Source organism: Hetaerina americana, unplaced genomic scaffold, assembly GCF_022747635.1.
Source record: "Hetaerina americana unplaced genomic scaffold, ioHetAmer1.1.p SCAF_3, whole genome shotgun sequence".
In the NCBI taxonomy this organism is placed as follows: domain Eukaryota; kingdom Metazoa; phylum Arthropoda; class Insecta; order Odonata; family Calopterygidae; genus Hetaerina; species Hetaerina americana.
In genome coordinates this window covers 107,447,902-107,472,394 of record NW_027286874.1, presented here as the reverse complement: position 1 = coordinate 107,472,394, position 24,493 = coordinate 107,447,902, and the positions used below count along the sequence as shown (strand labels likewise).

At 36.5% G+C, this 24,493-nt stretch overlaps 1 protein-coding gene across 2 annotated transcripts; it reads left to right on the top strand.

Annotated features, from left to right (window-relative positions):
- The first annotated feature begins 1,887 nt into the window (after positions 1–1,887).
- On the top strand, positions 1,888–22,966 carry CycG (cyclin G). Of its 2 annotated transcripts, none has more exons than XM_071588577.1 (8): positions 1,888–1,949; positions 2,893–3,080; positions 3,671–3,808; positions 7,926–8,161; positions 9,522–9,882; positions 12,538–12,765; positions 14,366–14,706; positions 17,859–22,966. In XM_071588577.1, exons 2-8 carry the CDS (start codon positions 2,940–2,942, stop codon positions 18,046–18,048), a joined length of 1,635 nt encoding a protein of 544 aa, XP_071444678.1. In that variant the 5' UTR covers positions 1,888–1,949; positions 2,893–2,939; the 3' UTR covers positions 18,049–22,966. The 2 variants fall into 2 exon arrangements, with proteins under 2 accessions (XP_071444678.1, XP_071444677.1); XM_071588576.1 differs by lacking the exon at positions 1,888–1,949 and adding an exon at positions 2,007–2,417.
- Positions 22,967–24,493: the final 1,527 nt, after the last annotated feature.

Sequence of the window (24,493 nt, the reverse complement as noted above, 5' to 3'; positions counted from 1 at the left end):
GTGTTGTTCTGTTATTTTTTCCATTAAAATATATATTTCTAAGATATAATTTCTTATTGTTAATTTTTGGATTTTGCACAAATGACAAATTGATTTTCATGGGAAATAAATTCATATTTAATTGAACAATGATGTGCAATATGTAATGAAAATTGAAAAAATGCAAATTTTTATTTTTACTAATGCTATGTATAATTTTTATGCACATATATGTATACAGATGCGCAGCCACTATAAATGTTCCAGATAAGCATGATCGTCATCCTCTTACCTTGGCAACCAACTTGCTCCATATTAAAGTTTTCAATACGCTTTCCTACAAATCTCTTTCATTTTCTTATCCTACACTACCTTCTCATTGTAAAAGTTTCTTTGCCTCTTGCCATTCTTCTGTTAATGCCCTTTCTACTTCATTTACCATCTGAAGCAGTTGCTTAGGAATTTTTAAATATAATGAACTGTTCTACCTGCTCTAGTTTATGATTAAAAATTTTCAGCAGTTTATTTTAGCCTTCTTAATTTTTTTAGAACCCCTTTACCTTTGTTTTCCTTTCATTCCATGCTTATATCACTTGTCTGTTCAGCAATGTGAAGTATCTCGTACTAAAATGTCTGAATGAAAGTTCGTTGTTAGCAATTTGTAGACCTTTCTGTAAGCTACAATTAGAATAATCTGATATGACATACAATCTTTAATATTCTTTCCTTTTGGTCACAACAGCTCATTGTTCACAGAAATGGTGATGTTTATGCATCCAACATTATACCTATATCACATTAACTGCCCATGTTCGATTCCTGGGCACCCTCAGCTTCACCCAAGCTGTGATTTATTGGATACCACAACTTCCTGGGAAAGCCATAACCAGCACAGGGAAAGAAACTGGCCCCCCTACCCTGATGTGTGAATTTCACATGCCGTCAGGTTTAGTACTGGGTGAACCCTGCCAAACCGACCTTCAGGTTGAGTACTCTGTTTATGGTTTTATCACAGCTACTAGTTGGGAGGGGAGGCTGATAGGTGAGACTTGTAATTTTAGGCAGATCAGTACAGAGTGAATGAAGTTAGGTCTATACCCTCAATTCCTTGACACAGCCTTCATTGCTTGAATGAAATTTGTTTATGATACACTTTGCAAGAATTTTTTTTAGTATGCATTTCTTCTACTTTGCATGTCACATCGTTTATTGTTGAATTCATTAAAATGTATTAACATTGACAAATAGCTTCAACAATAAATGAGATTTGTGATGTTTAAAAGAATTTTGTTCGATTTTTATCAATATTAAAAATAGCCAACGCCTAAGACAACTTGTTGACAAAGACCAGGCGATGTCAAAATGAACTTGTGATACAATTTTCATGTTATTTAGCTGAGAACCGCTTATCAGATTGAAATGTCATGATATCGGCATTAGAGGTGATTTATGTGAATAATAACTAGTTTGCCTTCCATGAAAATTTCAGCAAAGGTAAATTTGAAATCCCAACCTTCAAAGCACCTGCGATTGTACAATTAATACTGTATACTTGGTGCGTCGCTAGTATAAAAAATGAACATGTACTTGATGATACGAGAGACTTGAATATTGCCAAAATTAACAGTGAAGGTTCTCCTTGACGGGGTATTTTTTTAACAGGGTGACCCTGGATTTCCCATCCATGCCCTACAAAAATTGAGTCGCAATTAATTATAAAAAATTCGTGTTATTTACAATCGACATGAGAAATATTCATAGGTAACATTTTCTCACACTTTCAGGGGGAAATCAAAACGAAGTTAAATTTTCAGGAATCAAATCCTAATGAGTCCATCCAAATATCATTTCGTGGGCTGAAAAGTGTCAAACCGCCTGACCTTCACCAAGTGATAAAATACGGCCTGTCTTTGGAACTTGGGCTGGGATGAGCATTGATTTCCACGACTTCAATCAACTTGAGATTAAGGGTAGCTAAATGCAGTACTGAAGTAATAGACATACTTGTCACTGGTCTATATCAATCATTTAACCAGTTCAATTTTTTAGTGCGTTTGTTAAAATAATCCAGAATGTTTAGATTTATATAACTATACGGACCTTCCACATAAGTGCGCATATTCGTTTCGTAGAGTTAACTTCGAGAGCAACCGTATATACAGTATTTCGCGAATATTTGTATTTGAACCGAGCTTCTAATTGGGAGTAAGGATGTTTTTAATTCAAAACTACCGACTACCGCAGTATACAAACAAGTTCTACTTTTAATAACTCCGCCATTAAGGTGTCCTAGATGCAAATCAGCTGAGATGGCCGAGATGAAAACATGAGACGCCATTTCAAATGTCAAATTACGATTTTTCCTTTTTAAAGACTTAGAACTCTCAGGAACTAAGATAAAATTGTAATATAATTATTTGAGCTGTAAGAATTTATAGGTGAGTGGAAAATGTTATTTACAATGTGTAATTCTTAGGAGAATCCGTTACGAATAACTAGGCGACGGTTGACCCATCCCATTTCAAACTGAAGTAATTTTAACCTGAAAAAAGAAGCTTGCTCTGTGGTTTCAATGACCCTATTCGAGGCTGATATCCTCTCGTATGGTACCTCGAAGTGTGCAATTACTGTTTTTTCATTACTATTTGTTTCATATATCATAAATAATATGTAAAGAAAAAATCATTCCTAGTTACATCAGGATCTTTACCGTGCAGCTGTTTTTATTTAAAAATAAGATTCGTACATACGTTTTATGTATGCCTTTTAATAGAGAATTGTTGATGCAAACTGCTGTAGATACATTGCTGTAGTTTTAATACCTAGAGCGTTGCCCTAGAATCATTGGCGTTAATGCAACTGAATTGCTTCAAACCTAAACATTTCACCAGTAACCAGATTTTATATTTACAGTCTTTCATCACGGCTATCACAAAGAATTGTGTTCCTAGCTACTCGCGATGGATATATCTCCGACATCGCGATGGCTCAGCTTCATGGAAACTGGAGGAGATTCTGCGGCTTTATTATGGAAGTTTGAGAAAGCATTGAACCTGGAAAGTTCTTTCCCAACATGTCTTCGTATGCCGTCAGTTTCGAAGGTAACAGTGACACTTTTAATCAGTCTATGATATCACAAATAATAATTTAGTAATTGCATCGTTCCCATGGCTGAAATTTAGTCGTAGAACAACATTTGCATCTCCCTACATGTTGAGACAGCATGTGTATTCAAATATGTGTATTTAAATATGTGTATTCAAAATTCATATTCTATTGAAATGAAGTCGGTATACGAAAACTAATGCATTCTGTAGCTCAGTAGGTATCATTTTTCCAAAATACTTCCCAAGTTTTACTCAATCGAGAATTGGTAAGTTTTATTGTATTTCTATTGAACGAGCGCTCTTGATCAAAATTGTCGTGGAACGAAAATTTCGGAGTGGATTCGATTTGAAATATATATTTTTAATGACTACTTCTTGATTCATTTATGTTTACTTTCCCTTAATAAAAGTATGATATCATTATGGAAAGCGTCCCTTTTTGCAGTTTTTTATTCCCCCCAATGAGAAAGAGCTCAAGTATTCAATGTTGTCATTAGTTGAATAATTTCATTTAAGTATGTGATAAACTTCCGTAAGTAGGTGCAACTGATCTTAATTTATTTCTTGTTTGCCTTATTCAACAGAGTCCAGAGGAGATTACCCTTGCTATGAGAAATGGCTGTACCCAAGTCCTTCGTTGCCTGAAGGTTTGGTATGATCTACCCTCAGAAGTGCTCTTTCTGGCTACGGCTCATCTTGACCATTTTCTGTCTCGAATGAAGGCAAGTACTTTGGAACTTATTTATATGGTCTTTGAGAGAGGCTATTGACTGCGGAAATGCCCATATTCATGAATTAATATTTTATTATTATAAGTTAATCTACCGGTTAAGGTAGGTTTTTGGATGGACACAACTACCGAACAAACATTTTATTACTCCTAACAAAACAAAAAATCCATCATCCTACTCTACACCAGGTTCCTCAGAGTACTTTCACCTCTGAGTACTTTCTTCCTCCCTTCATCCCGTCCAACATCACTATCCTGTTCCTTCCCTTTCCTCGTTTGCCTAACATTCTCCCCTCAATAACAGTCCTCAACATCCCGCTGCCAGTCAATACCCCCTTCATCCACTTTTCCTGCCTCCGTAGGAGTTCTCCCAACAAACCGCTCTCTTCGCCCACCATACCAAGTACTTCCTCGTTTGTTTTCTTCTCGGTCCATTTCACCTTTTCCATTCTTCTCCACACCCACATTTCAAAAGCCTCTAGTCTACGTCTATCCTTCTGCTTCAATGACCACTTTTCCTCACCGCACAGAGCTACACTCCATATCAAAGTTTTCACAAATATTTGTGAATAATCCCTGTAAAATGCCTTGGTGAATAAATGTCCAATTTTGTTTAGTTCATTCCTGATAAGCTGCAGTAATCAACCTGAAAGTATGCTTGATAAGTAAGGGTGTAAACCTCACCTCATACAAGTCCTCACAGTGTGTGGGTGTGTGAAATTCACCCAAGTTAGGGGGGCTCAGTTCCATTCCCTGCGCCACCTGCACTCTCAGAGGAGTATCTTTACAGCATGGGTGAAGTTGGTGATGTCCATAGATGTGCCTGGCTTTGATCCTGGACTCTTCATTCAGTAGAACAGTCTGGCAATTAGGCTACCACACCAACTTAAGGGGCTTAAAATATTTCTGCCTCTAAGGGTTGAAATAGTTGCTGCAACAGCTGATCGAGAGCAGGAGAGCAAGGAAATGATTCCCACCCTTCCATACTCTTTTGAAGTCTAGAATGGGAACTTATAGGACTAAGTGGCAACTGTGCCATCCTGATCATTGTAACAAGAAACTGTCTGGGATCACAGCCCTTCAAGGCAGGGAACTCATTCCGACCAACCAGGAGTTTCACTAATAGCTGGAGATAAAACTTAGTTGAAGTTTCGGTCATTCGAACTCGTATCTAAATAAATAGTCTTGTATCTATTTTATGAAGGCTTTGCAGCCAGTCCCACTTCTGGGTGCATGCTGTATTAAAAACACAAGTGTTCGCCCCTATAGTATTTTGATTAAATATTGTCATATAATGTAAAATAAATGCACATTTGTTTTAATAAATGTTATGTATAAATAAATGGAATGGTGTGATTTTTTAGTAATAGGTACAATATGTTCTTGTACGTTAGCTGGATAAAAAAACGTTTAAGTTGGAAAGTGACTGCACCCTAAAGAATCTATTATCTACATATTTGGCTCAAGAATGACGTGGACACTAATTTCTCTAGGGTTGAACCCTAATTTGTGGGTCGAGATTGAATTATTTAGAGTTTGCTTAGAAAAGGTGATAGTTACTCAATTTTCAAAATGAAAGAGAGGATGTATCCCACGGAAAAATTATCTGTAGAGACCGAAAATGTATTTTTAATGTAAAAAAATGGCTGAATTCAATTATTTATTTTGCCATCCTTGTTTTATAAATTGTTCATTTTTTTGCATGGGACAAGGTGAATGCCTGTGTTTGCAAAGATATAATTTATAGGATGTTATATGTAGTGAACAGAAATCGTAGGACATTTGATATTTTTTAGTTTAATCATGAAATCAAAATGTCATTGTTGCTTACTTAATTCTAGTTTAAATGTTGGCCCATTTATGGAAATACGAGGGTCATCCGGAAAGTAGTACCCGTTCGTGAAATAAAGACACAAAAGTAAATATTAACAAACATAAAAAATTTTATTTGAAAGAGGATACTTTAAACTACTTCTCAACATAATCTCCAAGCAAATTAAGGCATTTGTCATAACGTGTGACAAGTTTCTGTATTCCTGCTGCATAGTCCTTCGCCGCCAGCTCATTGAGATACGCGAGGGACCCATCTTGCACAAATTTTTGCATAATGCAGATGGTGTTTAACAATTTCATGAACAATTGTTCGAGAAACATTGGGAAAATTCTCACAGATGTCATCAATTGTGACGCGCCGATCGTTCCTCACGAATTCGTCAACTGAGCTCACCAGTTGGTCTGTAATGACAGACGGTCTCCCCGAACGCTCATCGTCATGTGTGTTCCCCCTCCCCATGTTGAAGTTGCGACACCACCGCCGAACAGACGACTCGTCCATTACATTGTCTCCATACACCTCCTTTAATTGGCGATGAATATCACATGGGCGAACGTTTCTTGCATTGAGGAATTTAATCACTGCCCTCACTTCACAACTGGCGGCGTTCTCAATTTTTTTAAACAATCACAGAAACAACACAGGCAATGCTAGCGTCACGCAACTTGGCTCAGAGAAGGCAGACAAGCCACTGAAGCTATCTGACCTCGTCCAGCGGCTACTCGCGTCGTCAGCACTTCATGCGGCACGAACGGGTACTACTTTCCGGATGACCCTCGTATTATGTCACAGCATCCCTATATATTATAAACCTTTTTTGTGCATCAGTCAAATATTTTGGGGAATGTTTGTATGCTCTTCCAGCAGCTTCTGTTTATTATATCTACTTGTTCACTATGTCTATTTTGCACAAAATATGAGGCAAAGGTGCCGAGCAACTTGAGAGTAATAAAATCGTGGACAGTGTGGATGAAAAAATCGATCGTCAGCAGCCTGTTTCCACACATTAGCAATATCAAAAAACTCCAGACGACCAATTTAGTGTAAATATGCAATGTATGGATTTGAATTTTGCTGAAGTCCGTTGCATGGTTCGTGTACTGTACCGGTTATCAGCACTACTTTATTTGGTCCTAATTTTAAAGGTTTAATTATTTCAGGAGAGTGCATACTCATGATTTTGCATTTTGAAATCCAACATAATTTGGCACGCACTGCATTTTCACATTGATAACGCGCGCGTTAATTATATAAAAATGTTCAGCTGATCGAAATAATGACGGTGCGTGTATTGAAAATTGAAATAATCTAAACATTTACATACCTATGCTCACAATAATTTATGGAAGAGTTTCGCAAAAATAAATTAGTCTGGAAGCATATCTTTCTAATTGCATTCTATTTTATACATATCTGCCACTGTTACGGTTATTTCATCTCATGAAGCCATGATAAAAAGAAGAAACGTATAATTTCTATACTTCATTTCTTCTAATATGTAGTACTTCATGTACAAGTAGAGTACGTCATATTATGTACACGTACGTATAAATATATGATAGGATAGGCAGATCACTTGAATCCCAGAAATTCGTCCCTAGAATCACAATTAAATGAATTAAGTGCATTTATTATCTCTACAGGCACATCACTGAGTCTACTCTCACAAGTTAACTCGTCCTCATCTTCTAGCACTGGTGTTGAATTATCGCCCAAAGCTTCTTCAAATCCATCTTTTACACAAGTCACTCTGACACCCTGCCAACTTTCCAGGCTTAGTTCTTCATAAGACACTCTTTTAATCCTTCCCGATTCTGTGCAGTCTTTCATGCCAGGCATCATCCACTTTTCCCAACTGGAACATAACTTTGATTTTAAAGATTAATTAATGGATAAATCCTGGTAGACTCGCGATTTCCTTTTTCTTTTGCAAAATTGCTGGCTTATAGCTTAAACTTCACTGCATACGATTTTCTTCTCCATGGGCAATTTTCTTGAGAAAATTCTAAATTACAAAAGCTTAACTCCATTCAGGTTTGAGACAATCGCCACGTAGGCGGCACTTCCATAAAACTTGGGAGGATGTATAGAACAGCTGAGCGCCAATACTAACAAAGTGAAGCAAAGAAAGCAAAACAAGAAAATTCCATTTCATTCATTCTATTATTTTTTATGCTAAATTTGCTGAAAGTTACTTTTTATAGCAAATAAAAGGGCAAACAACCTATGTTACTTATGGGCTAATCATGTGCTCATCTTCACTCATTGATTTCAGGTTCGACCAAAACACCTATCAGTCATAGCGCTCAGCTGTTTTCACCTGTCATCACGGCAGGTGGCCTGTGAGGAGCACTCTGAATTCTTGCTGCGCGGTCACCAATCAGGGTCTCCTATTAATATACCAGATCCAAGGGACTTGCTGATAATCTCTCAATGCCGCTGTAGTCTTGGTGACCTTTCGCGCATGGAAGCAATCGTAGCAGAAAAACTATCACTGTCTTCCTCTCAGGGGTGAGTGGAATTCCCTTTCACCTAGCATGCGGTAGTTTTCCACTTTCGATTGTCTTTCTCAGATCATACAGACATTTTGTTTTCCCCTCCTTAAGTCAGGATTGCCACTCTGAGAAAGTTATGAAGTGTTTGTTTGAGGCGTAAATTGGATAATTTTTGTAATTTATGGAATGTTGTAAATTATTAAATGTGTATCACATTGAAGGCACCAATCTTCATTCACACTACCAATTGGTCTAGGCCATTGGGGAATTGGATACATGGAAAACTCGGTGCCCATTGATAGGCTTACGGGGAGAGGAATGGATCTCATGGAATGAGTATTGCATCCAAGGCTATTCTTTCCTCTCCTCAAGTGCACCATCTGAGATCATGTGAAAGGGTCCCCACCACGATAATCTGGAAATCTCTCAAAGAAGATTGTTTTCCACTTAATTTGGAAAAGGGTTTCCATTTGGGGTGTTCTTGCGGAATGTGGGACAAGCTAAGGAAGTGGGCTGCAAAGAAAAAATCTTTTATAACTGTTTTAGCGTAAAAGCTTGGCTGTGACATGCTTGATATAGTGAGTCCAATGCTGTGATTGTTTACAGAGTATAGATACTCGTTATACTTAAATTCCATAATTAATGGTAAAAAAGCAGGAGTAACGAATAAATACATACGTGATACAATACAAAATAAAAGCAGTAACTCCTGAGATATTGTGAATGTAATCATTATAATGGGGTATTCAATTCAATTCAATTTATTCCTTCACCATAGGCATAGAATTATGCATGGCTTTGTCAATACATGTTTTACACTTCATATCAATAAAAGACGTTATGCAAAATATTAAAACAATATGAAAAATACAAATACATACAATTTACAATTTTCTTGGGATTAACACATTCCAATTATACATTTAAAATGGTATGCATTAGAAAATCATCTACACTCTAGAATAATTTACATGAAAGTAGTTTTTTCATGGCACACTTGAATTTAAAGGAACTTTTGATATTTTTAATATAACTAGGCAATTTATTGTACATAAGTATTCCCTGATGATCTATCCCTTTAATCGTTTTATTTACTCTGTGCTGACTTACATGGAATGCATTTTGGCTTTTCGTATTATGACTATGAAGGTCACAATTTTTAATAAACATGTCTTGATTTTTGTTAATAAGAGACACTGTTTCAAGAATGTACATACAAGGAAGAGGTAAGATTTCTAGTTTTTCAAAAATAGGTTTACTGGGAGCTCTATTAGTATCGTTGAAAATGAAAAAAAGTTCATGGACCGCTTATCAACGTATGAAAATTCCATGACATTTGCTGAATCATTATAAATTTTTTTTAAAATCATTTCCAGTAAAATGACTGACATCATGTCTTCTAATGGTGGATGTGCTACCAAGCAGGAGTGGCCTCCTAAGTCTTACTCCCCTTCCGAGGACATTGTGCCAAATGGAAAATCATTCACTTCAACTAGAGTGCTTCCGCAGGAGTATTCCTTGCAGTCATCAGTGCAGCAGTTCTCCGTCATGGGAAGGTCGCACAGCTCCATTTTGCAGACTTCTTCATTTCCTCATCATTCCCATCTGCCTTATCCCATTACTCCAATGAGCTTCCTTGACCTCATGCACTCTTTCCTTCTCACTTCCATGAGAAGTCAGACAAGTGAAAGTGGAAAGCGGTTGTCAACAGGAGAAGTTAACGACTGTTTGAATCAGGTTGGGAACTTTGAAAATTGTAATTTTATATGCTCAATTTGTTGTAGAAGTCAAAATAATTTCTTAAGAAACCATATTTCTCATGGATATGGAATCATGTTGCATGTGTGAATGATTATTGTGATATTTTAGTATCTCTAAAGTATTTTTAAATAAATTTATAACTCCATATTCAACTATGAGGGGGGCCTGTGATTCAACCACACGCTCACAAGGGAAAAACGACACTGAAACTCAAAGCCAAAAGAGAAAGAACTGTGTCCTTCGCACACTATCTACAATATGAGGGCAGTTCAATAAGTACCCGTGTTAGAAATGAAGAAAACATTTTTTCAAAAAAAAATTTTATTTTCCAACATAGTCCCCTTTTAGAAAGATACGCTTCTCCCAACATTCCGGCCATTTTTTTAACCCCTTCAAAAAATAGGATTTGTCAAACTCTCCAAAATACGCCTCTGTCTCGGCGATAACTTCCTCGTTTGAGCCAAATTTTTTTCCCGCGAGCCATTCCTTCATATTAGGGAATAAGAAAAAGTCGCAGGGAGCCAGATCGGGTGAATACGGGGAGTGCGGTAGCAATTCATAACGTAGTTCATGCAGTTGGGCGGCAACAACTCAGGATGAATGTGCTGGTGCGTTATTGTGGTGAAACAGCACCTTCTTTTTCGCCAAATGCGGCCGTGTCTCCTTCAATGTTTTGTCAAAGCAGTCCAATAACTCACTGTAGAAGTTCCCATTGATCGTTCTTCCTTTTTCTAAAAAAATCCATGAGGATGAGGCCATTTGCATCCCAACAAACCGTCACCATGACCTTTCTGGCCGATCGGACCATCTTCGCCTTCTTTGGAGCAGATTCACCGGGAGAAATCAATTCTTTTGATTGTAGCTTAGTTTCTGGTGTGTAATGATGAATCCAGGTTTTATCAACATGAATGAATATCATGAATCTAGGTTTATATGCTTTTATCTCCTCGGATTTCTTCCCATCCAAAAACAAAAAGCGAATTACCGAACGATACTGCTCTTTTTCCATCTTAGTGAAAATCACGAAACACGTCTCACACTCGAATGGCTGCCAAATCCAAACTAACCTTAAAATCAGTCTGAAATTTGTTTCACCATCATTTGATAGATTGCAGCACCCGATGATAGCATAAACTTCCCTCAGGAATGCTCTTTGTTGTCAAACAGGTACTTATTGAACCGCCCTCGTATCTATACTTTCTATCTCAAGGCAGTAAAAGAAACAAGTCCGAGCAGAAAGAGAAACACTTACAATGTCATCACATTTCAAAGAGCCTAAATGGATATCTGGGATGGAAGGCAAGAGAAACAAAAATGTTGGCGTAGTTATGCTTTCACTGGCGTCGTATCACCTATATCTTAGCAGTTTGTTTCAAAACAGATTATTCGAAGTACATTCTAAAGTTTGCAGAATTAAACAGATTAGCCTTTCAGTGGAATATTAGTGAAAAGATTCAGTCAAAAGACAACTCGGCAAAAGAAACGACCATACCATTAACTAGACTGAGTTTCATCACATGGAAGCAGTTCAACGTAAGAATTACAGTAAAATTTATACTCTATGAGAAGTAAGAAATTAACATTAAAAAAACATGTTATATAAAGCAGAGAAATCATATTTTTGATGCCAGAAACAATACACAATATGCAATAAAATATTAATAAATTATAGTGATTTAAACAACAGTTTACATTCGCGCTTATATATCGGCTCAGCACACTTTTTGTCCGAGATGCAAAAGTCAATATACTGACCTGCTGTGCTAAAAGGGTTGAAAATAATTAAATCGCTATATTAATATTAGGGCGGAAGAGAGTTTTTAATAGCCTCTTTTTGGTGTAGTTAAATAGTGAATATTAAGGGATCATTCCACATCAATTCAACAGGAAAATTGTTTTGGTAACCATCCCCTCTGGTTTTGATAGAAACTTGGCGTGTTTAATCCCCATAACCAACGGAAGTAACTGGTCAGATTTTATTTATCTATGTTTGATGGTTTTTATTTTATAGCTTCTCAAAATTTAGGTGAATTGTCAATGTCTTCCATTTCATAGGTATGGGCTAAACAAAGTACACTTTTGTGCTAAATTATATCCATCTCATACACTCATAAATGATATGCATTCACTAAAAGTTTCCAGAAAAGTATATGTATCAGGATTAAAATGTATGCAGTTTGAAAGTCCCTAAAGCTGTAACTATGCTTTCAAAACGCTTGATTTAATACTCAAAAATTGTTTTTTTTTTGTCATAGCTGCATATTTGGAGAAAAATGTAATTAGCATTGTTTTTGAGTTAACCTTATATGTGGTATTTAATCCATCAAGGGTGATGGATTTGTTCCATTAGGAATCCATCAAGAGGCTCCATCCACTCTCTATGCAGAGGTGGATGGAGCCCCACCCCACCCCACTCTACCCCACCTATCAAGAAAAACATTGCTAATACATCTGGAGGTTGAGTGATTCCGTGACTGGTAGATTGAAGCTGCCTCGCTCAGCATTCAGTGAACTGAGTTAGTCGTCTCAATGCTGGGGAATTAAGGAAGTTGAGCAGTTAGAATTGGGAAGTGGTAAGATTTTTTGTAAGTCACTGTTCTTCTAATCCCGTTTCATTTATCATTGTTGTAGACATCACCTGCCCGTCTGCAGCATCATCTGGAAGCAATTGCGTGTGATGGATCTCTCAGCTGCTTCCGTCCATCAGAAATAGCTCTATCTCTGATGTGTGTTATGCTGGACCGATTGCGGGGGTCTGTCACGTGCATTAGTTCACCATCTCCTCGGTACAAGATGGGGAGGCAGGCCCAGTCATCGGGGTTGCTCTCCAGCATGATGGAAATGAAGAAGCTGTGCAAGGTACTGTCATGGTCTCATGTATATTGGTCCTTAATTAATGCCATTTGGATGTTTTCAGTGGATTTCATTCCTCCCATTCCGTATGTCTTGGGCCCTTATGCCCCCTATTTGGTATCATGAAGATATTCATTAATGTATTTAAACCCTATGCGTAGTACATAGGGTTTAAATTACACTACTCTGGCCTGAATGTTAAAATTAAAAACACTGCATTGACCTGAATGAAGTGTGACCTTGAATATAGCGCAGCCAGGGTTGGCACAGTGGGTTGTGAATTGGCTGTACTCCCTGAGGGTCTGGGTTTGAATCTTGGAGGTGGCCGAATTTTTTTGACCCTGTTTGTTAAGAATGCTGCCAGGTCTCAGGCTCTACCCTCCCCTCCCCCATTCCCTGAACATCCTACGCCTACCTCATTACACTCGTACCTGTATTGATGCAAGTGACCTCCGCTCAGTTTGTTGCCTCTCTCAATGACCTCTACTACTGTAGTGCAACCTCAATTAGTCTCAATGCTTAATTAGATTAAATTAAATATTCAATCTCAGAAATTAAGTGCTCAATTATTATATGGAGTAGTTTCAATCAGTATTTCAAGCCTTCTTTCAAATCTGAGAATGTTGCAGAGTAAGAATCATACCCCTAGATTAGGATTCAAAATATGATCTCTGTCTTGCTGAATGCTTTTACCCTGTGAAAATCTTGAATTTGTGTGCCCACCATCCGGTGACTCTCGATGAAGAAATTCTTGCTGCATTTCCCCATAGTTTCTTTAAAAGAACCCCTTTTATTCAAAATATCACAGAAAACTTCTAAACTGCCACTGGCTTATTCACCTGTGTAACATTGTATTATGGCAGGTACATTTTTTTTTAATTTTCTTTTTTATGCACTTTTCCCACCATCTATGTATAAAATTACATCATACCATGCACACTCAATTCACTAATGTTGTAGTTTTTGCGGACAAATTTTAATGCATTGTGAGGCACCCACAATTCATAATTCCTTCAAGTAATTGATCAAAGTGCAATTGTTACTTTAAAGGTGTGATTTGCAAAAATAACTCTCCGCAATGCATTCAAGTCCGAGGTGGTAATTTCTTTGCAGGGAACTAATTGATTTGCAATGCATCATCTTTGCAAGTTTGACAAATTTAAGTGAGGACTCCCAGTGCAACTTTAATGGAAGTCCTTCTCCATTTTATGTGTGAAACCCCAGATGTTTCATTTGAATGAATGTGTGAAAGAGATTATCTAAATGCATTCATCATTAATATTTATATTGGTTGGGAATGTGGGAATCGGAAGAAATAGATGATCTGAGGAGGAAAACCATGAAACATCTTAATGAGAGTCCACTGTTCTTATCCCGGACATTGGGCTCTAATAAAGTTCATTTTCCATTCCTTATGATTCTGAACATGTCCTATCCCGGTCAAATCTATCTTAGCACACCTGCTTTATGTCTCATTTGAAATTGTAAGAATTAAGGTAAAAAAATTAAATATTCTCATTTTTTTTTTTTTATACTTAAGTTCTTAATAATTGCGTGAATGTCACTGCTATAGCGTGTTCTGAATTTGTATTTTTTCATTTTGTAGATAACAGATGCTGGGTTCACACGCTGCCATTCAGCTGTATTGAGAGTCGTTCGATACTATGAATCTCAGTGTGACGCCACGCGTTGGTATGGAGATGAGGGATCCCATTGCCCTGACGACTACGAGGATGAGATGAGCCTGGATGAGGAAGATGAAGATGAGCGTGGTTGGAAGCGTAACGGGAGGAGGAGGAATAACAGGGGGGCATACGTTGAGGGGTGGGGACCGCTCTCCTGGCGGGTTTCTCAACGCACGTTGCGCAACCTCCGGCCAACCGAAAAGCTTGTTTCCTGGCCTCCAATGCCCACAATCCATGAAACCAACCTCTCATATCGCATTAGGTGAGCATGAATAATATTTGGAGGTTTTCCTTCCCATAGGGTGTCCAGAAACAGGAGAGAATGGGAAATCCTGGAATAGTCTGGGATTTCCCCTAACCTGGAAATAAAGGGAGTATTTCATTTGGTGTGTTTTTTTCAAATGCTACAAATATTTGCTACATTTCGAATAATTTTGAATGAACGGGACCTTGAGTGACTGCTTTGGAATCAAGTGTGGTGTGAAAAAGACTGAAATGCCACCATTTTTGTTGACGTTTTTAATTGTAACTGTGAGGTGAAAGTAGTATGCAAGATGAAAGAGAGGTTGGTATTAAGATATCCGCGCTCCATAAGATGCCTTTTTTTTACTCTAAAGTGTGCTCTGAAATCAGCATCCCGTTAAGTATTTTTACCCTCATCAGGCGTACAAAATGATTGTCTTAATTACAAATTTTGATAATATAGCTGTTTTGATCCGGTAGTAAGCAATAGAGCTTTCATATATCCTTGATGGTCTTCCTAAAAAATTTCCAAATCATAAATATGTATAATGTAGTGTATTTAGTTTCATCTCACGTGTTGTGCTGCTGCAAAACTTATAACATATTGGTATGACGAGGATATCGCCCTCTGCGAAAACATTGTATCTCACACTGTAAACTCTTGGTCTACGGGCACTCAACCATTAGTAGCACGCTAATGCCGTTCATTGAGTAAAATGTTCCTTTCTATTAAGTGTGCATATCTGCTTTTACACACAGAAACTAAAGGGTTACATGAAAAGTGAACACTAGAATGACCACATGAGATCGAGAAAATTGTCGTGCGGTATTGTATTTAAACATGAAGTCATGAATTCTGCTTCAGAACGTGGAAACGGGGCAGCTGGGAGGAATTTTGGCTCACCTCTGTCCGAGAAGATGATATGAGAATCAGGGAAGCCAAAAATTGATTACGTGAATACAGATATGAGTTAAAAAACTACGTTCATGTGAACCTCAATGGCCATAGCTCGAGGAACATTTTGCAAGCTGAATAAAATTTAGAAAGAATGGGATTACTGTTTCAATAAAAATGACTTTGATGGAATTGAGAAAATTAGACATAGTTCTATCTATTACTTCTTGGACAATGTTCAAAGGATTCATGAGGAAAAATGGTCTCTGCATGCATATCAAAACTGTAATAGCACAAAAACTGCCTCTTGAATATAAAAGAAAGGTTATATAATTCTGCAAATATGTCATAAACTTGAGAAAAGGGGTGTTTAGCGATTGGAAAAATGGGGAACGTAGATGATGTACCCTTGCAGTTTGAAGAGTTTCTGGGATTATGTGATAAATAAATGTTTATGTAGTTGGTATTATTTAGTGTAACATTTCAGAAATGAAAAATGTTAACTTTGTGATTCCACTGACCAATGTTTATTACGAGACAACCCGGGTTTCGATGCTCAACGTCATCTTCAGGTGACAACTCTGACAGACATCCATCTATATCTATTTCAGTCCGCTAGGGGGGGGCGGGGAGGTGAGAGGGTCGGAGGGTGGGCACATAAGCGCAGGTATCGAGAAGTGGGTAAGAACCCCTCTACTTCCCCCACACCCATCCTTGACCTCAGAGATATGTAAAAGATTTTTGAATTTATGTCTATGTGCCATTAAAACCAACCCACTTTCCTCCGCCAATAGGAGGAATGCCCCTCATAGGGTGCCTCATGTTTCCACCCTACCCTCCAACCACCATTGCTCAATTCCCTCCCCCACCCTCCCTCCGACCCTCTCACCTCCCCGCCCGTACCGGAGTGTAATATATGCAGATGGATTTCAGTCAGAGTTGTCACCTGAAGATGACGTTGAACGTCGAAACCCTGGTCGTCTCGTAATAAAATTTTTCAGTGGAATCACAAAGTTACTATTTTTCGTTTCCAATATGAATTGATTCCATAATGTTATGCCGGCAACCATCAATTATTTGTAACATTTCTATTTTCTTCTTATAAGTGCTAACCAAATAACCTAAAGTCAGTCGTATCCTGAAGGGTATGGAGATCAATCAAATATGCAGCATGCATGTAACAACGACAAAGACTATTATTAAATATTTCTCCAGCATGTATCATACTGCACCAGTACTTAGATTCACTCAGAAATGAACTCTAGAGGAATTTTCCCTGATGAAACCACAAATTTATTTACATTGAGGTCCCAGCAATGGAGGCTCGAAGACTCCCTTGAATTATTTGCAAATCACAGGCCTGATCATTTTTCTTATGGTTTAGAAATAACATAAGTCTCATATTAATATGTTTGGGAGTTTCAGTGGAAATAAATTCATTGTAATTCAAATAAAACAAGATTTCACATATTCTCTCTAAATATTATTATTACTGATGGTGATTACTATGAGCTCCTTTTTTTATTCATTTGAAAGCGAACCAGTCACAATTCCAGTAAATTGAATATGCTAAAATTGTTAAATTAGATGCATTTGTAACATTTTTTGAATGTCAAATTCCTTTACCAGAAAAAATGAGTTACTGTATTAGCTGTTCCATGTAATATAAGTTTGATTTAATTAGAAATATTATCCTTTGATTTCATTGGCCTATGAATACATTTTGTGATATATTCTTTTTACTGAGAGATATCACTCGTTATGCATATAGCACACCCAGGGCAATGATAGATTTTAATTTATCCAAATAGAGATGTATGCAACCTGCCCTCTCATGTTTCTTTGGTGTTATCCTCATTATGAATTCAATGGTTTCTGGTTCTACTTTGTGAATATTCATGATCACTCAATAAGTTAGCTTTGTATTTTTTCACCAAACTTTATTACAGTTGCACTGGTTTCAAGTCTTAGGCGACATCATCAGGTGACCTGATGTCGTTGTGTCTTTGCATCAAAACCGCTAGTAGTGCAATGAAGATTTTGAAAAAATACAAAGTTCACTTATTCAGTTACTTTCTTTCTCTCTCTCTGTTAAGATTTTCTTATTATGCTTTCCCAAATTGCGCTTTCTTTAAATACCTTAGCTCTCCTCGCATCCCAATTTACTTTTGTTGTGTCACTTTCATTGTCTTTTGATGTAAGTGTGCCAAGGAAATGTTGCTGAAGTAATTATTCCGTCTATTTGTTGCTCATCACTCCACTCTTGACACTGGCAGGTCGTGCAGTTTAAGCTCCGAAGAAAGTTCTGATCCAGGAGAGGAAGAAGAGGAGTGCGAGGAGGATCCTAGGGGTGGTGGCAGGGGCCCCAATAATGAGAGGGGGAATGAATGGAGGCCAATGCTGACACCGCAGAAGGCTTGGGCCTCCATGAACCCCCTGCTGGAGGAGGAAGGGGGTGAAGAGTGAAACCATGGAGTGGATGGTGATGGTCTCTCTGCACCTCAAGAGAGAGATGTTGGCTGGGGGGAGGGGGGGGGGAAGCACAAGATACCACTCGTACATCTGGAAACCATGGAGTTTTATGAAGGTTCACTTGCTTCCTTTGTCATCCTTGAGTTTTCCTGAAAAAATAAGCCTTTATAGTTTGCAATCGGTGATACTGCCCTGGGGGGGCAGCATTGTGGAACTTTTGAATTTGTTGCATTTTCAGTGTAATGTTTATCTCGATGCCGAATTTTACGCATTGCCTTTTTATTGAGGATTGCATAAGTGTTTACAATGGAGCACAGTCCAACAGTTGATACCATTGCTGCACGTTCAACTGTCACAAAATTAAAAGTTCCATGATGGGCGCCCAGGAGTGCTTATGTCTTCCCCACCCCCCCCTCACCAGTTATGTTTTCTGTTGTGACAATAGCTGATTGCCATTTAGTTCTCTTCACTTGTGAGGTTAATTAATTTTGAAGTGTGATAAGAGAAGATGTATACTTGTAAGAAGTTGTGTTTCTGATGCTTCAGAATAGTAGAAAGCTGCTGCAAAATTGGATATCATTTATAATCCATTTGCTGGACCGTGGAGCTCAAAATGAATTTATTGAAATACTTACAGAATATGATAGCCAGTCACGTAACGTAAAGAAAAATGTATCGGGCATGTGATAACCTTAAAAGGGCTTTGTGGCTGGTTTCTTTTTTTTAGGTCAATAAGGGTTTTAAAAAAATAAGAAAAAATACGTTTCATCCAGAAAAATATTTTTGTGAGGCATTTAATATGTTAAGTGTTGCGTAATGGATTTTTATCCTGTAGATGTGTGGGAAGCTTGATCATTCCTTATGACCACATATTTGGGAATTAATTGTTGTTTCTTTGATTTCAATTTCTATTAGAGAGTTAAGACATTTCACAAGCACTTTCAGTTGACCACTCAATTTTAAAAAACATATCTGTGCTCTGTGTTATTTTGAATTTTTAAACATTGATAAATTTTCACAGATCTTTAATTTTTGAAAATCTTGAATAATCAGAAGTTTAATCAAGGTGATCATATAGTTTTTAAAGTCGTAAATTGTCATCTGATGAAATCAATGTCTACAACATCATAATCACGAATTACATATATATTTTATTATTAGTTCCTTATTGCTATAGCATTTTAAGCACAATACTATATCAACTAGTGCAATAGTCATGCAGCATTCATGAAAGATACCTTTTGTGTAAATAATTATTGACTTAGATTTTATTTCATGGAATAAATTTCTATATTAGTTATTTTTGTAGGAAATCAGAGCATTATATGAGCTATTAGATCTTTAAAATCCTTTAATCATTATGGTATTTCTTTTACTGTAATCTGTTTGCTTTTATTAGAAAATGTCAACTATGCCCATTAATATTTGGGCTTTGCCTTGTTCATTAATCCCAGTGCGAATGGTATTCCATTTTGATTTAGACTTCGTAGAGTGCTTAAAATCTAGTCCTTTTGAATAGCAAAATTGATGGTGCTTTTCAATTTTGAATAAAATAATGTTGTAGTTTATCTTAACATAGTTATATTTCATCATAAGCAATCCTGTGAGGAGCCCTTAAACTATTGTTGACTGATGTGGATGATCTACCAGGCATTCTGAAAGTCATTCTACCACTGAGACTTTAGCTGCATAAAATTTTTCCTCCTTGAATTAATAGCAGCTAACTACTAATGAGATATAATGCTGGTTAATGAGTACCGAGTACCTTGCGAATAAGTCATCTTCAGAGCTTAAAGATATCTATCCCTTAGAAGCGACTTAATCCTGGATACATGAATTATTAAGGGTTGTGCTCTAAAATGACTCATAGTTTAATGTTCTATTAAGTTCTTAATGTTATTTTCCACACAAAGGCATATATTATGTTGTGAAAAATACTCTTATTAGTTTTTTTCTATATCGAGGCAAAAAAACTTTCATACCTTATTGATGATCAAGTCAAATGGTAATTGAGCCATTATTCCTGGTGTGAAAACCCATTATTTCATATCCCCGGCTTAGCCATAGCTTGGAATTCAGATTACCTATTTTTTAGTGGCTAGGTTGTTGTTTTGGAGGAAATAAAACATCTCTTCCCACTGTAATGTTTTTTTTTGCGTAGCCTAATGAGAAGTTTTTTATGATGGAGGGAGGGAAGTACTTTATGGCATATAGCGGCACAAAAATAAGGTGGTTGTCTGTTTTTTATGTGATACACGGAGTGGAAGAAAGGTCATGAAGCGATATCAGTTTGCTTTAGAATACCCTGTAAACTTCTTGCTGTTAAGGGCACTTGAGCATCACCACCATTATATTTGGCCCTAATTTGCATGTTAAAATTTTAAATTGCATTGACGGGAATTCAAACTCCATGGAGAAGTGCATTTAATTATTTGATTGCTGTGGATGTTAAGTTTCACACACATTGGAAAGTGTGTTTGTCTTTTTTTTTTACATCGAGACATTTGATGAAAAGAAAACAATTTGAAAATTTTGAGATTTTCTGAGCACTTATTTGTTATCAATTATGTGTTTTACTTTTTTCATGCAATCATTTTAAAATGCTTTTATATGGCGCATGCATTGGTGTTTCTGAAGAAGTCATATTCATTTTTTTTTAATATGCAACATTCATGTATCAGTCGACGAGCTGGTATGATTAAATGGTTGATTCGATGATTTGTTTATTTTTAAGATGTGATTTTTTTTTAAATAAGTCTAGTCCTTTCTGTCAAGGTTTTTGTGCCAGGTAATGTAGGATAAATATTTTCATTTCGTAATTTTTTACCCAGGCTAACGTTGATGAATGCACTTCTGTGAATTTCTGTTTTTCCTTGAAGTCTGAGTCTCTGTTCTTTTATTTTACATTCTAAGATAATGTTTCCCATTCTGTGTTCCTGTGTCTTGTAATAGTTTGTATGAACTATAAGTCAAAATACTGGTGCTAAAACATGAGTCAAGGCCTAGTAAAAGACAAATACTTCACCCACCAATAATTTCTAGTTTCCCTGTGAGGTGGCTCTGCATTTCGTGAGGCCCATGCAAAAGGAGCAGTCCCCTTAAACATTGGATTGCATGAATCATGTTCATTCCTCTCATTGGCACGCTTTATATGGAAGTGTGTGCCACATGCTCTTTGATTAAGTGGTCCTTTTCATCTTTCCCAGCTCATCTCTTGAAGCCAGGAAAGGTTGAAATAGGTAAATGCCAAATTCCTAGTATTCTTTAAGTATGAAATTGTAATTTGACCAAATGGGCAGCTTTAAATGGAACTGGGGATTAACATCTTGACTGCAGGATTGTGGAGGCGTTGACTCTATTTGAAGGCAATGCTCTACGCCCTAAGTTTCATTATGGTGCAGATGAAATCATATAGGCCGAGCTCTATTTTTCCTCGCGCCTTTGAAAGCTGCTTTTAGTTATTCTGTTACTTACTCTAAGCCTCCCTTAACGATTTTCATGTTTGTATATCTCAATCTGGGCCTTGAGAACTTTTATGGCCACTTATTTGTGTCAGTAATTTCAAGGATAAAATTCCTCAGGATGAGAGCTTTTACTGCACGATTTCAGGAATGTTAGAAATTGGTGTGCCAAATGGTCCGACTAACCATACTGTTTTCATTGGTTCCTTGTTGTACTCAACTGTGTTGGTTTGCCTAGAATTACTTGATGGCATTATATTTACAACTTATAATCTTTGCCTTTTGCATCTTTGGCTTTTAAAAGAGATTCACAAAGCTACAATTAAGTGATGTAGCTATGTTTAGTGTAAAAGCATGAAGTACAATCAAAAAGCCCCTCAATATACGTACTAAGACTTTTATTTGTTACCTTATTCTATTTTCATTACTTTTATATACATATATCTATGCACCTTTATGAACTCATATTCATGAATAGCTGTTTTCATGGATTTAAACTTTTTGTTTGGATTGTGGCAAAGGTAAATGAATAACCCTTTCTACCTCTGTTGTAAGCTGAAGAGATGTTTACAGCATGTTTTCAGTCATTAATATTGTGTGGCTGACACAGGTTATTCCTGATTTCAATTATCCTTAATCTGGAATTGCTAAATCATTTAAAAAAAAAACATGATTTAAACTAAGGTTTTCCTTGCATTTCTGGTGTGTTCCCTTCATATATTAATATTTGCTTCTGTATGTTGAAAGCACGTTACTATGGTATAAATATCATTAATGTAGAGTAAATTATGTACCCCTAAATACCATGAATAAATAATTGATAAAAAAAATTACAAAATGAAAAGGGTATTATAACCGTAAGTGTAATTGTCAGTTTGGTTCAAAATTAAATTGCTTTCTCGTGTGTGGTGGTTATGATAGGTTTGCAATTTGAGCCAAAAATTGTGCAGTCAATATTTTACAGACTTTGCACAAGTAGCCATTTAACAAATTCTTGAACAATTTAAAAGCAACTTGGGTGATATTATGAAAAAAATGTATGAAACTGTCAATTTCCTTAGGGTGTATATGTAAATAATAACAAAACTGAAAAAAAGTACAAACTTACTGATAGATAGTAATCTGGTGTTCTTGTGAACATTATACAAATGTGCACTGATAACGTTACAAAGATATACATTTTTTATGTGAATGTTTTTATTCATTTTTTTTTGTGTAGGCTATTGCAATAATTTATTTCGCTGAAAACAATATTCTTGTATTTGTAATAGTGGTACTGCCTAAATTGTGTCAAAAACTTAAATGTGCCCAATGTGTTGTCACAAACATGTTAACAGTTGAACTGTGTTCTTGAAATCAGCTTTGGAGTTATTTTTCAAAGCTGAAAATGCCCTGAAGTCTGATTCGAGTGAATTTAAATTTTATAGGCCATTAAATAACCATTTTGCATATTTGCACATCTTTTATTTATTCCCTAATCCTTTTAAAAATATGTATGTAGCATAGTTCTTATACAGTGGAACCTCGGGATTAATTCACGAAATCAGCAAAATATTTTTTTATGTGAATTGTTTAGCAAGTGCCATTTTGAATAATGAGTAATGAGGAGAGGGGGATTTCCAGAATTATTATCCGCCCGCCGCTTCAGTTTGTGTTTAATACTCATTCTGCTGGCACTTTATTGTCAACTTGTGATCTCGCATTTTTTCAAACTTGTGTTCAGACGTATTATTTGTGATTTTTTTATGCTAAGTTTAATAATATTTTGTCCATAGTTTTAAAAATTTTCCAGAGGAAAAATCGCAAAAAGACTCCCATCATCAGATAATAAAAATTACCATAGAAATGAAAAGTTAAAAAAATTGAAAGGCAAGAATGAGGTGTGGGCCTGGTTGATCTAGCATGCACATACAATCAGTCTACCTCAACGATTTGCGCTCAAGAACAAGGATGAAATTAAGGAGATAGATGCTTCAAACGGATTGGCAAGAATATCTACGCAATGGTTTTGTATTCTCAATGATGCTGAAAGGTTACTTCTTATGTGGGTAAACTGAAAGCAATAGCAAGGCGATGCTTTTAATGAGAATATCATTTATGAGAATGCAAAAGTGATTTTTGCTGATGTCGTTAAGAAGATGCCAGGGCCGTAAATGGCCAAAACAGAAGCATTTAAGGGAAGCCGAGGGTAGTTCAAGAAGTTTGAGAGAATAACTGGAATCAACAGGATTGCGAGGCAGGTGAAGTAAGAAGCTTAATCGGTGATTTCAATAAGCTCATAAATTTTGAGGGCAACATGTTTTTGATTTTGACAAAACGGGTCTTTGGTAAAAGCATGCTGAATGCCTATTGTTGACGTATGATCAGTCTCGGAGCCCTCTGCACTCTGGAATTGGTGCTGCTAATGCATACTGGGGTTGAATCAATGAAAGTTGCACATCACAAATTCAGGCTAGAATATGACATGGAAACAATTTTTGCACAAGAAATGTGTTGAATAAATATTAATGGCCACTCTTGGTGAACAATAATAATAATAATAAGGAAAGGTGGTGAAGGAGTTTCCTCAATCACAACTTTCCTTTTTTATTGCGGAAGCAAATACAAAAAAAAATAGCATACAGAAAAATAGCATGATATGTGGAGGGGGTTCCTGCTCTCGCTTAATCCCCCTTTTGTGTTCTGATATAATTAACATCAATTACACAATATGAGAAAAAGAAATATCAAACAAGATGACACAGTAGCATTAAATTACCGAATTAATGTACAACCCAAATTTAGTACAATTAGAGATAATAATTATTATAAGAAATAAATATATTATTCTATGATAACACTTCAGTTTACAGAGTCATACAAGATTTTTTTTCCTGATCGTACACGAGGCAAAATAGTACACGTTAACTTAAAATAGCAATTACATACAATTTTATTTACACAATAAACGAGCAATACAATTACTAGTTTTATCAAGC